General features: G+C 43.4%; 1 protein-coding gene across 3 annotated transcripts in view; it reads left to right on the top strand.

Annotated features, from left to right (window-relative positions):
- Positions 1-14533, top strand: part of LOC141140774 (serine palmitoyltransferase 3-like) — a 129147-nt gene that overhangs the window by 77251 nt on the left and 37363 nt on the right. For all 3 annotated transcript variants that reach the window (XR_012243998.1, XM_073628261.1, XM_073628263.1), the window contains one exon: positions 13676-13781. Coding sequence is in view for 2 of the 3 variants with exons in the window: in XM_073628261.1 (XP_073484362.1) it covers positions 13676-13781 (106 nt within the window). In the remaining variant the exon portion in view is untranslated. The remainder of the gene's footprint in view (positions 1-13675; positions 13782-14533) is intronic.

Below are 14533 nucleotides of genomic sequence, written 5' to 3'. Positions count from 1 at the left end.
TGGAATGATGCACAGCCATCTTCGTGGTAGTGGACCGATTGTCCAAAATGGCCCATTTCTTGCCTCTGAAGAGTACTCCCTCAGCCATGGAGACAGCTCAAGTGTTTATCAGATAGATTGTGAGGCTTCATGGAGTCCCTATGAACATTGTCTCCGATCGGGGGATTCAGTTCACTTCCCGATTCATGAAAACTCTGTGCGAAGCCATTCAAATCGAAAGAACCTTGTCCTCCGCCTACCATCCCCAGACCAATGGACAGACAGAGAGGACCAGTCAGACGTTGGAGCAGTATATCCGATGCTTGACCACTTTTTTCCAGGATGACTGGGTATTGCTGCTACCACTGGCGGAGTTTGCCTTCAATAATGCCACTCACTCTGCCACAGGTCAGTCACCCTTCTTTGCAAATTATGGTTTTCACCCATCCTTCTTGCCCGACTTTATTCCGGAGACCACAGTTCCTGCTGTCCAAGACACAGTGGATTTCCTCAACTTCAAAAATAAGTTGCTTCAAGAAGCCGTTACCAAGGCACAAACAGCAAGCAAAAGACGGCTTTTCACAGCAAAAGAAGAGGTGAACTGATTCTCTACCTGGGAGATCAAGTATGGCTGTCTACTACGAATCTCAGGTTGGCATGTCCCTCAAAGAAACTGGCACCTAAATTTGTGGGACCATTCCCAGTCAAGAAAAAACTTAATGAGGTTGCTTATGAATTATCTTTACCTGATTCACTTAAGATACATCCTGTCTTCCATGTTTCTCTCTTGAAACCCGAAGTCCCTGACTCTTTTCCAGATAGAGTATCCAGGCCACCGGAACCTGTGACCATCAATGGCGAAGAGGAGTATGAGGTGGAGGCCATCATAGTTTGTAGGAGTAGAAGGAATCAGGTACAGTACCTGGTTATAAGAAAAGGGCAAACCACCGCGCTACATATAAAAATTAGTACATAAGAACATAATGAAAAAATAAAATAAAAATGAAAAAACCCAAAATGACAAATCAGTGAGTAAATATATATAAAAGCAGCCGCTAAAAGTGAGATACACACATACAAATTATACAATAAAGAGCAGCGCTGTGATAACAAAGGTTTGTATGATATAAACCAAATCAGATAAAATGAATATTAGACCCAAAATTAGGATTAGTTCCAAAGTTCATATTAAAGTTCATAGTAACCAAGGAGGTAAAAGGTCCTATCCAGAATCAGTTTCAGATAATAGATATATTGAGAAACGTAGATAGGTGGGAATATAAATAAATAAATCAATGTGTCCTTCACAGGTGGGAATACAAATAAATAAATCAATGTGTCCTTCACCGCACCACTGTGGTATTGATAGGAATGCGCGCTTACCAAACGGCAAGCTTAGAGAAGCTTGCGACCTTAACCCGGTCGGGGCCTTTCAGGAAGGGACCACCAAAAGGAAAAAACACCACCTTCGCTTGGAGTAAGCACGCTGTTCCCCAATTATCCAGTAGTCACTGTATTGTAGAGATGTGACCCCTGGCTAGGGATAAATCTCGAGGGAGGTACACCAAAGAGAGAAGAAGAGCAACATAGCGTAATCCTGCTTTCACCTTTTATTAAAAAACTCTTAAAAACGCACTTACACTTAGATGGATAAACAAAAGCACATATAGCCGGCCGGCTAGAAGCGAACGCCCATCCTGCAGACGGTAGATGCAGCACGTCAGCGCGTCAGCACGCCCAACGTACGTTTCGTCACACTCTGACGTCGTCTGGTTAAGTGGAAAGGTTGTGGCCCGGAGGATAACTCTTGGGAAGTTGAACAGGATGTGCACGCCAGAGACTTAGTTAATGCCTTTTTCGCAGTCATCCACAGAAGAGAGACCTGTTGGGCACCCGGAGGTTGCCCGTAAGGGGGGGGCAATGTCATGGATCTGCCACCTAGGGGTTAAAATAGTGCAGACTGATTTCAGTGATTGGCAACAGGCTGCCTTATTTAAACACCTCAGCAACACTGTGTCTTTGCTGTCTGATCTGCAGCTCATACCTGTTTCCATGACTTCCTGTTCCTGTGATCCAATCTCTTTCCTGTGTTTGACCCGGCTTGTTTGACTACGATTGATCCCTGTTATCCTGACCCCGGCCTGCCTTGTAACCACGCTCCACTCTACACTGCTTAATATCCTGTTGCCGAACTATACCCGTATCCTGACCATTCTCTGCCTGTCGTCTATATCTACATCTGATCATCTGTTACCAAACCCGGATTGTCTGACTACGTATTCAGTGTCTCCTCAGCCCTGCACCTACCAGCCTGCTTCCTGTTTCCTGCTACACCATCTGAACTGACAAGACCAAAGACGAACCAGGCACCCATACACCGCCAGGCTCTTGTGGCCACTGTTGCAACACCGGTGGCCCTTGAGCCGGGGTTGTACGAGAAAGCCTTCCCACTGCACCTCAGGCTCATCCGGCAGGTACGTAACACACAGATAAAAAAGGGGTTCAGCGCTTTATCGGTTTTGCCAATTTTTATCGGAAATTTATCAGGGGATTTTCCGCAATAATTGCTCCCATTACTGAACTGACTAAGTAAGGAACCCGATTCTTCTGGTCCTCTAAAGCACAATCCGTCTTTGAAAAACTTAAGGAGTTGTTCACTTCAGCTTCCATCCTGAAGCACCCTGACCCTGCCTTACCGTTTGTCCTCGAAGTTGATGCTTCAGAAATCTCAGTAGGGGCTGTGCTGTCCCAGCGGCAAGCAGCTAAGGCTCTTCTCTATCCTGTGACTTTCTTCTCTCGCAAATTATCCACAGCGGAAAAGAATTACGATGTGGGAGATCGAGAGCTTTTGCCATCAAGGCCGCATTAGAGGAGCGGCGTTATCTACTCGAGGGTGCTGCACATCTACACAGACCATAAAAACTTGGAATATCTGAGCACTGCCAAGAGTCTGAAACCACGACAGGCAAGGTGGGGACTCTTTTTACAAGATTCCTGTTCCACATCACGTACAGACCAGGGTCAAAGAATATTAAACCAGTTGCTCTTTCCCGTATGTTCAATGACCCTGAGAAATCCACACTCCCGGACACCATCCTCCCTTAGGGAAACTTCCTGTTGCTTCAAGGGGATCATCTTATATCCCGAATCAAGAAAGCGTCTGCTGAGTTGGCCCCGTCTCCTGAAACCAGCGTAAGGGTGCAGGATGGTTTAATTTGGCACCAGGGTATAATTGGGGTCCCTGAGAACCTAAGGGTAGCAGTGCTGGAGCTCTGCCATGACCATAAGTTAGCTGGACACTTCGGTGCTCTGAAGACGGCTGAGTTGATACAACGCACGTTCTGGTGTCCTCAGCTGGTGAGTGATTGCAAAAGTTACGAAGAGTCATGTAACACCTGCTCCCGAAGCAAGAATAGGCGGACAAGAGCCTGGGGTCTATTGAGGCCATTACCCGTCCCTGAGAGACATTGGAAAATGATTTTGATGGATTTCATCGTGGAACTCCCCCCGGCAGAAGGTTTTTCCACCATTTTCGTGGTAGTGAACAGGCTGTCCAAAATGGCTCACTTTCTGCCTATGAAAGGAACACCCTCGGCTATGGAGACTGCGAAGATCTTTATTAGAGAAATAGTGAGGCTACACGGAGTCCCAGCCAACATTGTGTCTGACCGCGGTGTCCAGTTTACCTCCAGGTTCTGGAAGCCTCTATGCGGATCCCTTGAGATCAAGTTGGCTTTTACTTCTGCGTACCACCCCCAGACGAATGGGCAAACGGAGAGACCAATTTAAACCTTGGAGCAATATCTCAGTTGCTTCTCTTCTTTCTCACAGGATGATTTTGTCTCATTACTGCCTATGGGCGAGTTTGCTTACAATAACTCTCTTCATTCTGCTATCAAGCAGACTCTGTTTTTTGCCGACTACGGCTTCCACCCATCCTTTCTGCCCAGTACTATACCTGAGTGTGCTATTCCCTCGGTCTCTGAGACAATGGATTTCTTTTCCACAAACAATAAACTATTACAGGAAACTGTCCAGAGCATAGGAATATAACAAAAAAAGTTTGACAAGAAGAAGCGAGGAGAGCTGTCTTTAGTTTTGGATCATTCCACAGGATCCCCCAATGTTTATCGAGGGTCTTTTTGATGGCCTAGTGCTTATTATTATATTTGGTGATGGGACCTTTGTGAGTAGGAGATGGGTCTACCTTGTGACTTTCCGCGTTCATGTTATCCTCAGAGTGTGACTCAATTGAATATTTTTGGAGATATTTTTGAAAGGCTGAATTGATGTCCTTGAACGTATTTTACAATCTTTGTCATGAAAAAGTTCAAGGTCTAGGAAGAGGAGCTCATTCTTTTGAGTACAAATATTTTTTAGTTCTTTGTAGACCAAGGAGTAGAAGGTTTCCACGTATGGTCCTTTATCCTGATAAGGATAGAACTTGGATACAGGTCTGAAACCTGTCTCAATCATTTTCCTGGGGTCCTCTAGGTCTGGGTATTCCATATTGGATAGATCTCCTTGATCCTGTTCTGTCCATAGCTCTTGTGGGATGTCCAGAGAAATGACATCTTGGGATTCCAAGGGCTCCATGAGTTATGAAGTATCTCTTTCTTCTTTAGGGATAAGAATGGATTTTTGTTGGTTGTTGCTCCCCTGATTGTAATAGAACCTGATGATGGAGAGTGAGCATATGAACCTGTTCAGGTCCTTAAATAAGTTGAATAAGTTGGGGGGGGACTGATGGAGCAAAATTGAGTCCTTTATGTAATAAGGAGAGTTCAGATTCTAATAAAGAACTCGAAGACAGGTTGAAGATTTTCACAGTTGATCGGAGGGAGGTGTTGTGTCTGATTCTTTTTGTTGCCTCCTCTGCAACCTCGTCTGGTTTTACTAGCCGTCTCTTTATTGCTAGTGAGAGGGGAGTGCTCCCTAAAAAACCTTTCTTAGATGTTTGGTCTCTTGGTCGGGCTCCTTTCATGATGTAGTTGTTCATATCATCTGATCGTTTGGGAGAGGCTTGGTCCTTAGTGCATTCATGATGAGCCTTCTGTTGGTCTTGCTGGCATAAGTGGGTTTTCGATCATCTTGTGGTATGTTGGTGGTTGGTAGTCGATCGTCTTGACTTCAACTCATAGTAGACACAGCTCCTGATGATGGGGTTCTGAATCCCAGTGAAAGATCATTTCTATGTCCCAACTTCTTTGCCACCCCGTATTTGTACTACTTACCTAAAGTCCATAAGGACCCACTCTATACTCCTGGGAGACCTGTCATAGCAGCTATAGATAGCCTCACCAGCCACCTATCTGACTATGTAGATTTTTTCCTCCAACCTATTGTTCAATGACTTCCAGCTTATATACGGGATTCAAGCCACCTACTGGATCAATATACTTGGGACACCAGGTACCTTTTGGTTCTCGTTAGATGTCACCTTGCTCTACACATCCATTCCACATGATATTGGATTAAAGGCGGTCAGTTACTTCCTAGGCAAAGAAGAAACCCTACATCCCACACAAGCAATGTTTATTCTTCAAGCCATCAAGTTCATTCTTCATCACAATTATTTTGAGTTTGAACAGGAATACTATTTGCAGATCAGAGGAACAGCTATGGGGGCTAGCTTTGCCCCTAGCTACGCCAACCTTTTCATGACATACTGGGAGGATCTCCACATCTGGGCTGAGAATCCCTTTTCATGTCACATGGTCTATTATGGAAGATACATTGATGACGTCATCGTCATCTGGCAAGGAGACCTAGACCTCATTCAAAAATGTCTCCTATATTGCCATAACAATCCCTTTGGTATACGATTACGTTCAAGGACTCACTTCAAACCCATCGCTGGGAACTCCTATCTACACAAGAAAAGTTGCCACCACAAAAAATGTATTAACATCATACCATATAGTCAGTTTTGCCGTTTAAAACACAACTGCGGCTCTATTGATGACTACAAAGCTCAGGTCAAGTCCTTTGCAAAACGTTCCTGGAGAAAGGTCATCAAGAAGAAGACATCAATTCAACATTTCAAAAATATCTCCAAAAATATTCAATTGAGTCTCACTCTGAGGATAACATGATCGCGGAAAGTTACAAAGTAGACCCATCTCCTACTCACAAAGGTTCCATGTTCATCCCCAAATATAATAATAAGCACTAGGCCATCAAAAAGACCTTCGATAAACATTAGGTGATCCTGTGCAATGATCCGAAACAAAAGACAAAAAGTGCCTTACTTGTGCACATGTGACCCATGGACAAAAGACCTTTTCCGACTAAAAAGGCATTACTTTTGCCAGTGATGAATTCCTAACATGTTCGATTGTTCATGTACCATTAGACCTCTTCGTACCAGATTTGGGGAACACAGGAGAAGTCTAAAAGAACTCTACCCCAAATGCAGTATTCCAAGACTTTCTAGCCCACCATGAAAGAAACTGCCAAGTCTGTAGTGTGAGGCCGGGTTGCTGAGAGGGCACCCCTTGCGGCTGAGTGCAGAGCGTCCCTGGATTTGGGTACAGGGAATGCGATGCACAGAGGTGCACGGGTTGCCAGGGATACTGCAAGCTGGCTGGTTGGCTGTAAGTAGCTAGAGCCGTGCGGAGAGAAGTCTTGAACAGTAACAGCAGGGTAAACCAGGAACAGGGTCCGCAGCCAGGCCAGGGGTCAGATACCAAAAGACAGTCTGAGAGAGGTACAGGAACAAGCCGGGTCATACACAGAGGGCAGAAGATCGGAGAGTAGTCAGCCAAGCCGGGGTCAGAGCGAGGAGATGAACAGGAACACAGGTCAAGCTGAGCAGAGGTCAAGCAGGGGTCTTCAGAGTATACAAGGCACAGGAACACAGGAGCTGTTTGATAATCCAGCAAACTGCAAGTGTCAGTGGCAGGTTTAAATAGGCCGGAGGGGTGTTCCCACAAGATCAAGGCGTGCTCACTAGACTCGCCTGCCACCATGACGGTTACTGGCGGAATTGCCCACAACACGGCCATTTCTTTGACAGAAACCCTGCATTACTGAAGGTCACAGCCATTCAATCTATTCCCCATTCCCTACCTGATGGAGAAAGATTTAAAAAACTGTGTGCCCAATTGATTTATTGAATATTCAAACTCAACAGTCTCTCATCTGAAGGCCTGAATGAAGAGTTGGAAGTCAGCACTGTCATCTAATCTTCCTCCCTTCCACTGGATGATCCCCAGGGCCCCCCCTTCCCACTCCTTCCTTCCCCCCTCCACTTTCCCCAGTTCATGCTGTCCCCGAAAATACATCCCCAGGGCATTTTCACATGCACGCTTCTTGTTATGCGCACAGGGTATTTGGTTTGCAACAGCAGACATAAACGCAGTTGCTCCCACACATGTGTAATTTGCCATGTGCAACTATATATCTATATACCGTCTCTCTATATATATCCTTTCATGGGTACGTACTAATTGATTGATTAATTAACTCACTCGTTTATTCACTCATCTATGGCTACAGTCACGATATTATTATACTATAAGTAATTTTTAATAATGTCTTTCATTAAGATTATCTAGTACAGTGATGGCGAACTTTGGCACCCCAGATGTTTTGGAACTACATTTCCCATGATGCTCAATGCATGAGCATCATGGGAAATGTAGTTCCAAAACATCTGGGGTGCCAAGGTTCGCCAGAACTGATCTAGTATGTTCCTTTTCCATATTCCCATTTTTTCTTATATATAACATTTCTACTTCATGTCCCAATTTTTTTATTTTATTTTTCCAAATTACCCTCTTCCTGGTAATTTTTTTTTTGTTTTTTGTTTTTTTTTCAAAATTTTCCTCTTCCTGGTAATTATATATACCGTGTATACTTGAGTATAAGCTGAGTTTTTCAGCACATTTTTTAGGATGAAAAACCCCCCCTCGGCTTAAACTCAAGTGAGGGTGCCCATCTGCAGCTGTACCTTTGATTACTAAAACAGCGGGTGTCTCCCGCTGTGTCATGCCCATCTGCAGCCGTACCTTTGTTTACTGAAACAGCGGGTGTCTCCCACTGTGTTATGCAGTCTGTTCGGCTGTCCATTGTAACAAAGCCCTGCCTCCTCCTCGTCCGTGATAGAGGAACACTGATACAATGCTGCAAAACTGTATCAGTGTTCTGTCTATCACGAATGAGGAGAAGGCGGGGCTTTGTTACAATGGATGGCCGAACAGACTGCATAACACAGCGGGAGATACCCGCTGTTTTAGTAATCAAAGGTACGGCTGCAGATGGGCACAATGAGGCTGCAAATGGGCACAATGAGGCTGCAAATGGACACAGTGAGGCTGCAGATGGGCACAGTGAGGCTGCAGATGGGCATTGTTTACCCAGTAGCTGCTGCATTTTCCCACCCTAGGCTTATACTTGAGTCAATACATTTTCCCAGTTTTTTTGTTGTAAAATTAGGTGCCTCAGCTTATATTAGGGATGGCCTATACGCGAGTATATACGGTATTTTTTTTTTTTCAAAATCTCCTCTTCCTGGTAATTTTTATTCATGAATTCTCCAAAACCGTTATTATCTTCCCATTCAAATAACAAGCCAACCTTTATTTGAATAACATTCACAACTCATGTATACTCATTGCTGTAACCTTCTATCTATTGGTATAGTTATCCCCCAGCGGCGACGTGTGCATGTGTATGTGTATTTATATGTATAGACATGTATCACTGTTGCATCTAGTTCATTTTATGCATCCTTTTCACCTTTTTTACAACAAGGTACACACTTAGGTATTTACCCACCTAAGACCTATTCCATCAAATTTTCCTTTTATCCAAACCGACCAGTAACTTTATTTCTCATTTTCATCTTTATATTTAGGCCTGCGAGTGCACATAGGTCTGCGAATGCACGTAGTTCTGCGAGTGGTCTGCGAGTGCGCGTAGTTCTGTGAGTGTGCATAGGTCTGAGAGTGCGCGTAGGTCTGCGAGTGCACGTAGGTCTGCGAGTGCACGTAGTTCTGCTAGTGCGTGTAGGTCTGCGAGTGCGCATAGGTCTGCGAGTGTGCGTAGGTCTGCGAGTGCACGTAGTTCTGCGAGTACCTGTGTATTGTCTTGTTGATTACCTGTGTATTGTCTTGTTGAGTACCTGTGTATTGTCTTGTTGAGTATTAGTGTCAGGAAGCTAGTTGTTATGTAATTTGGACAGGGTATAATCCCCAATCCTCATTAAATTTAATAGGTACGATGTCCGGCGGGTGTGGAGAGGCGACTCGCTGTACATCTTGCGGCATGTATGCGTTCCTTGATCATCCGATCGAGGGTGAATACTGCTGTGCAAAATGTAAGGTTGCCATTGCTTTAGTAGTACTGGTTATTGACTGAGAAGTCGGCCCAGTCCTCCAGGAACCCAAACCCCTCCTTACTACACCATCTAAAAATAAAGCGTTACTGGATCTACTGATTACCAACAATACAGACCTGATCACGAATGTAGAAATACGGGGCAATTTAGGTAACAGCGATCACAGGTCAATTGGCTTCAGTATAAATCACAGAAATAGGAAACATAAGGGCAATACAAAGACACTGAATTTCAAAAGAGGCAACTTCCCTAAACTACGAACCTTGCTAGAAGGCATAAATTGGGATAAAATCTTAGGAACAAAGAACACAAAGGGGAGATGGGTTTGCTTTAAGAGCATATGAAATAAGGGCATTAGCCAATGCATCCCAAAAAGAGGGAACAAAAGTCCTGGATGGCTTAACTCCAATGTAAAAATGCATATAAAAGCAAAGGAGAAGGCCTTCAAAAAATACAAGGTTGAGGGATCATCATCATCATTCAGACTTTATAAAGAATGCAACAAGAAATGTAAGGGTGCAATAAGGACGGCTAAGATAGAACATGAAAAACACATAGCAGAGGAGAGCAAAAAAATCCCAAGAAATTCTTTAACCACTTCAGCCCCGGAAGAATTTACCCCCTTCCTGACCAGAGCACTTTTTGCGATTCGGCACTGCGTTGCTTTAACTGACAATTGCACAGTCGTGCGATGTTGTACCCAAACAATATTGATGTTCTTTTTTTCCCCACAAATAGAGCTTTATTTTGGTGGTATTTGATCGCCTCTGCGGTTTTTATTTTTTGTGCTATAAACAAAAAAAGAAGCGACAATTTTGAAAAAAACGCATTATGTTTTGCTATAATAAATATCCCCCCAAAAATATATAAAAAAAACAATTTTTTTCCTCAGTTTAGGCTGATATGTATTCTTTTATTTTATTTATTTTTATATTTATCTTTTTTATTCTTACATATTTTTGGTAAAAAAAAAAAATCGCAATAAGCGTATATTGATTGGTTTGTGCAAAAGTTATAGCGTCTACAAAATAGGGGATAGATTTATAGCATTTTTATTATTATTTTTTAATTTTTTTACTAGTAATGGCAGAGCTCTGCCATTTTTATCGTGACTGCGACATTATGGCGGACACATTGGACAATTTTTTTGGAACCATTAGCCTTAATACAGTGATCAGTGCGATTAAAAATGCATTGATTACTGTAAAAATGTCATTGGCAGTGAAGGGGTTAATACTAGGGTTAACACTAGGGGGCGGTGAAGGGGTTAACTGTGTTCCCTGGGAGATGATTCTAACTGAAGGGGGAGGGACTAACTACAGGAATTGACAGATCTTGGTTCCTAGCTAATAGGAACACACGATCTGTCACTCCTGTCAAAACAGAACAGTGAAGTGTGTGTTTATACACACTCGTCCCTGTTCTGTGTCTCCTGGTCACGATAGCAGCACGCCTGCTATCCAGACCCCCGAGACCACGTACAGTAACGTGGTTTCGCGCAGGGGAGCCAACCTGCCACAGTAAAACTGCGGCGGCTGGACCAGAAGCGGTTAAGTATGTAAACAGTAAAAAAGGGAGGACAGACCATATTGGCCCCATAAAGAATGAGGAAGGACATCTGGTTATAAAGGATGGGGAGATGGTAAAGGTATTGAATTTATTCTTCTCCTCAGTCTTCATGAGGGAATCAGGGGGCTTCAGTAACCAAAACTGCAATGGTTATCTTCATGACACATCACAGGAAGCACCTCCATGGTTAACAGAGGACAGAATTAAAATTAGACTTGGGAAACTTAACATTAATAAATCACCGGGACCAGATGGCTTGCACCCGAGGGTACTTAGGGAACTCAGTCAAGTAATTGCCAGACCATTGTTCCTAATTTTTACTGATAGTCTACTGACTGGAGTGGTACCAGCTGATTGGAGAAAAGCCAATGTAGCACCAATATTTAAAAAGGGCCCAAAATACATCCCTGGGAATTACATACCAGGTAACCTAACATCAATAGTATGTGAACTCTTGGAGGGGATGATAAGGGACTATATACAAGATTTTAGTAATGAGAACGATATCATTAGCAGTAATCAGCATGGATTCATGAAGAATCGTTCTTGCCAAACCAATCTATTAACCTTCTATGAGGAGGTGAGTTGTCATCAAGATAAAGGAAGGCCCGTAGATGTGGTGTATCTGGATTTGGCAAAAGCATTTGACAAAGTTCCCCATAAATGTTTATTGTATAAAATAAGGTCTGTTGGCATAGACCAGTGTTTCTCAACTCCAGTCCTCAAGGCGCCCCAACAGGTCATGTTTTCAGGATTTCCATTATTTTGCACAGGTGATTTGATCAGCTTCACTGCCTTAGTAATTACCACAGCCGTTTCGTCTAAGGGAAATCCTGAAAACCTGACCTGTCGTGGCGCCTTGAGGACTGGAGTTGAGAAACACTGGCATAGACCATAGGGTGTGTACATGGATTGAAAACTGGCTACAAGGGCGAGTTCAGAGGGCGGTGATAAATGGGGAGTACTCAGAATGGTCAGGGGTGGATAGTGGGATCCCCCAGGGTTCTGTGCTGGGACCAATCCTATTTAATTTGTTCATAAACGACCTGGAGGATGGGGTAAACAGTTCAAACCCTGTATTTGCGGATGATACTAAGCTAAGCAGGGCAATAACTTCTCCGCAGGATGTGGAAACCTTGCAAAAAGGTCTGAACAAATTAATGGGGTGGGCAACTACATGGAAATGCAGGTTCAATGTAGAAAAATGTAAAATAATGCATTTGGGTGGCAAAAATATGAATGTAATCAATACACTGGGGGGAGAACTTCTGGGGGAATCTAGGATGGAAAAGGACCTGGGGGTCCTAGTAGATGATAGGCTCAGCAATGGCATGCCATATAAATATATATATATATATATATATATATATATATATATATATATATATATATAAAATATAATAATTAAAAGAAAGAAAAAAAAAAAAAAAGGATAAACAAAAACAAGAGAGATCTTGGGCAAGAATATGTCTACTAGCCCTTCTAGATCTGGTAAATATGTGGGCCCAATGAATAATCATCATATAAGTTCACATCATATTTGAATATGGGTGACAGTCCGCACAATCCACAGTAATTGATGTACAGTATGTTCAATATAACTTGAACACTGTCATATGAATTATGTGGGCTGAAAAAGCCAATAGATCATGACTCATGTTTAGAAAAAGAGGCTGTTTAGGAATCGTCCGGTAGCATGATTAACTTCCATATACAAAAGCTTATGTATGTAGTTCCATATGGTCAAAATAGAAAAAGATTACTCCGGTATAATATATACCTGAACTCAACCATAGAATCAAGTAAGCCAAGGGGGCTTCACATAACCATCTAGTCCAATGTACTAGCCAGAACAAATGCTACCAGAGACGCCATTCTGCATCAGGAACAATCCTCGTGTAAGTGATCTTGAACATCAAAGTAGAAAAGAAAAAGTCCCTACATGTAGAATATAAAGGGAATCGGGCAGATCTATACATAGAAAGTTCAATTGCTTGTGGGCAGGGCCTACTTCGTCCTCCTTTTGCCCAGAGCACACTCATCAATGCCCGGGACCAGGCAGAGTCTGGGGTCATTCGAAAAATCTAACATTAAGGTGGTTCCTTAACTGATGAGCTTTCACTGTGTACAGTAGTTACTGTAAAATATAGAGTTTTTCTGAAAAGTGCTGTCCCATGTACCTACACACTGTAACTTGGTAGATGTTGCATTAGGAGGAACGTACTGAGTCTGCGCCCAATCCACCAGTCCAGCGTACCTCTGTTACCTCAATCCCAGTAACAGAATGGGGTCCCGCCAAGCACACAAGAACTGACCAAGAGCCCTGCACCTCCCTCTTTTTATACCACAGGTAGGCTGCCTGTAACCAAAAAGCCTTGGAACTGAGCAAACTATTTTTTAACCCTTTACCCCAGCCTGGGCCAAACGCTAACTCTAAACCAGCATTAACACAACCTGCTTACATGCTCATCCAATAGTGAAGGCTATAAGTGCCCATAAGCCATGGTGAGGTAAAGAGATACAGATACTTATCAGTCCATAGCTTCTTTAAGAGGTAACCCAGAGGCCACCGGAGTAGCAGGGTAAGGTCTTCAGGATGTATATATTCTTTTGGCACATTTGGGTCATAGTTTCATCTTTTGGTATGAGCTGTTCCTTTTTTACACATTCGAGGTAATACTTTGAAGTATAAAAATGTAAAAAGTTGATGGATATCAACTTCAATAAATATTTTTTGACTACATTTTTTTGTTTAAATTTAAATATTTTGTATTTTGTTTTTAGATATGAAGAACCTAGAAAAGTTACTACGGGAAGCTGTGATCAGAGGTCAGCCACGCAGCCATCGAGCTTGGAAGAAAATCCTTATCGTTGTTGAAGGAATTTATAGGTTGAAAATACAAATACACAAAATCTAATATAAACAACACAGACCCAGCCTTATTCCCAACCACAGAGGAGAACCTAATTAAGCTTTACAAAAGAGCTATAGATTTTTTTTAAATCAGTTTCAAAAGCCTGTATGGTGCCCAGTGGCGGTGCGTCCATAAAGGCACACGGGCGCCGCGCCCTCTCTCCAGCCACCCCCTCTATCACCAATAGATAGATTCATGCATTGCATGAATCTATCCATGGCCGCCGCATCCACCCCGTATTCAGGTGCCCGGCTCCTTTTCGGGTGCCGGGCGACTGAATTACAGGGACGGGGGGGGGGTGTTTTTGAAGCACCTGATTAGAGCCATAGGCTCTAATAGGTGTAAAAAAAAGGTAAACAGCAAGCGCCATGCTTGGCGTTCACAGTTCACCCAGCTGTGTTAGAAAAGCAAATGAATATTTGTTTTCCTAACACTGAACCGCCTCTGAGCCAATCAGGTGCTCGGGTCTGTTACCCGTAACCTGATTGGCTGAAACGACAGGCACTGTGTTTGGACGCCTATCAGGCATCCAATTATAGGAGAGGACAGGAAGAGAAGACAGGAGAAGACATCTAGGACATGGAGGACACTGCCCGTCACAGTCGGGAGGGCCCAGTGGCAGCATTCGATGGGCACAGTGGCAGCATTTGATGGGCACAGTGGCAGCATTTTATTGGCACAGTGGCAGCATTTGATGGGCACAGTGGGAGCATTTGATGGGCACAGT

Source organism: Aquarana catesbeiana, linkage group LG04 (assembly GCF_042186555.1).
Source record: "Aquarana catesbeiana isolate 2022-GZ linkage group LG04, ASM4218655v1, whole genome shotgun sequence".
In the NCBI taxonomy this organism is placed as follows: Eukaryota; Metazoa; Chordata; class Amphibia; order Anura; family Ranidae; genus Aquarana; species Aquarana catesbeiana.
This window is presented reverse-complemented; position numbering and strand designations above follow the sequence as displayed.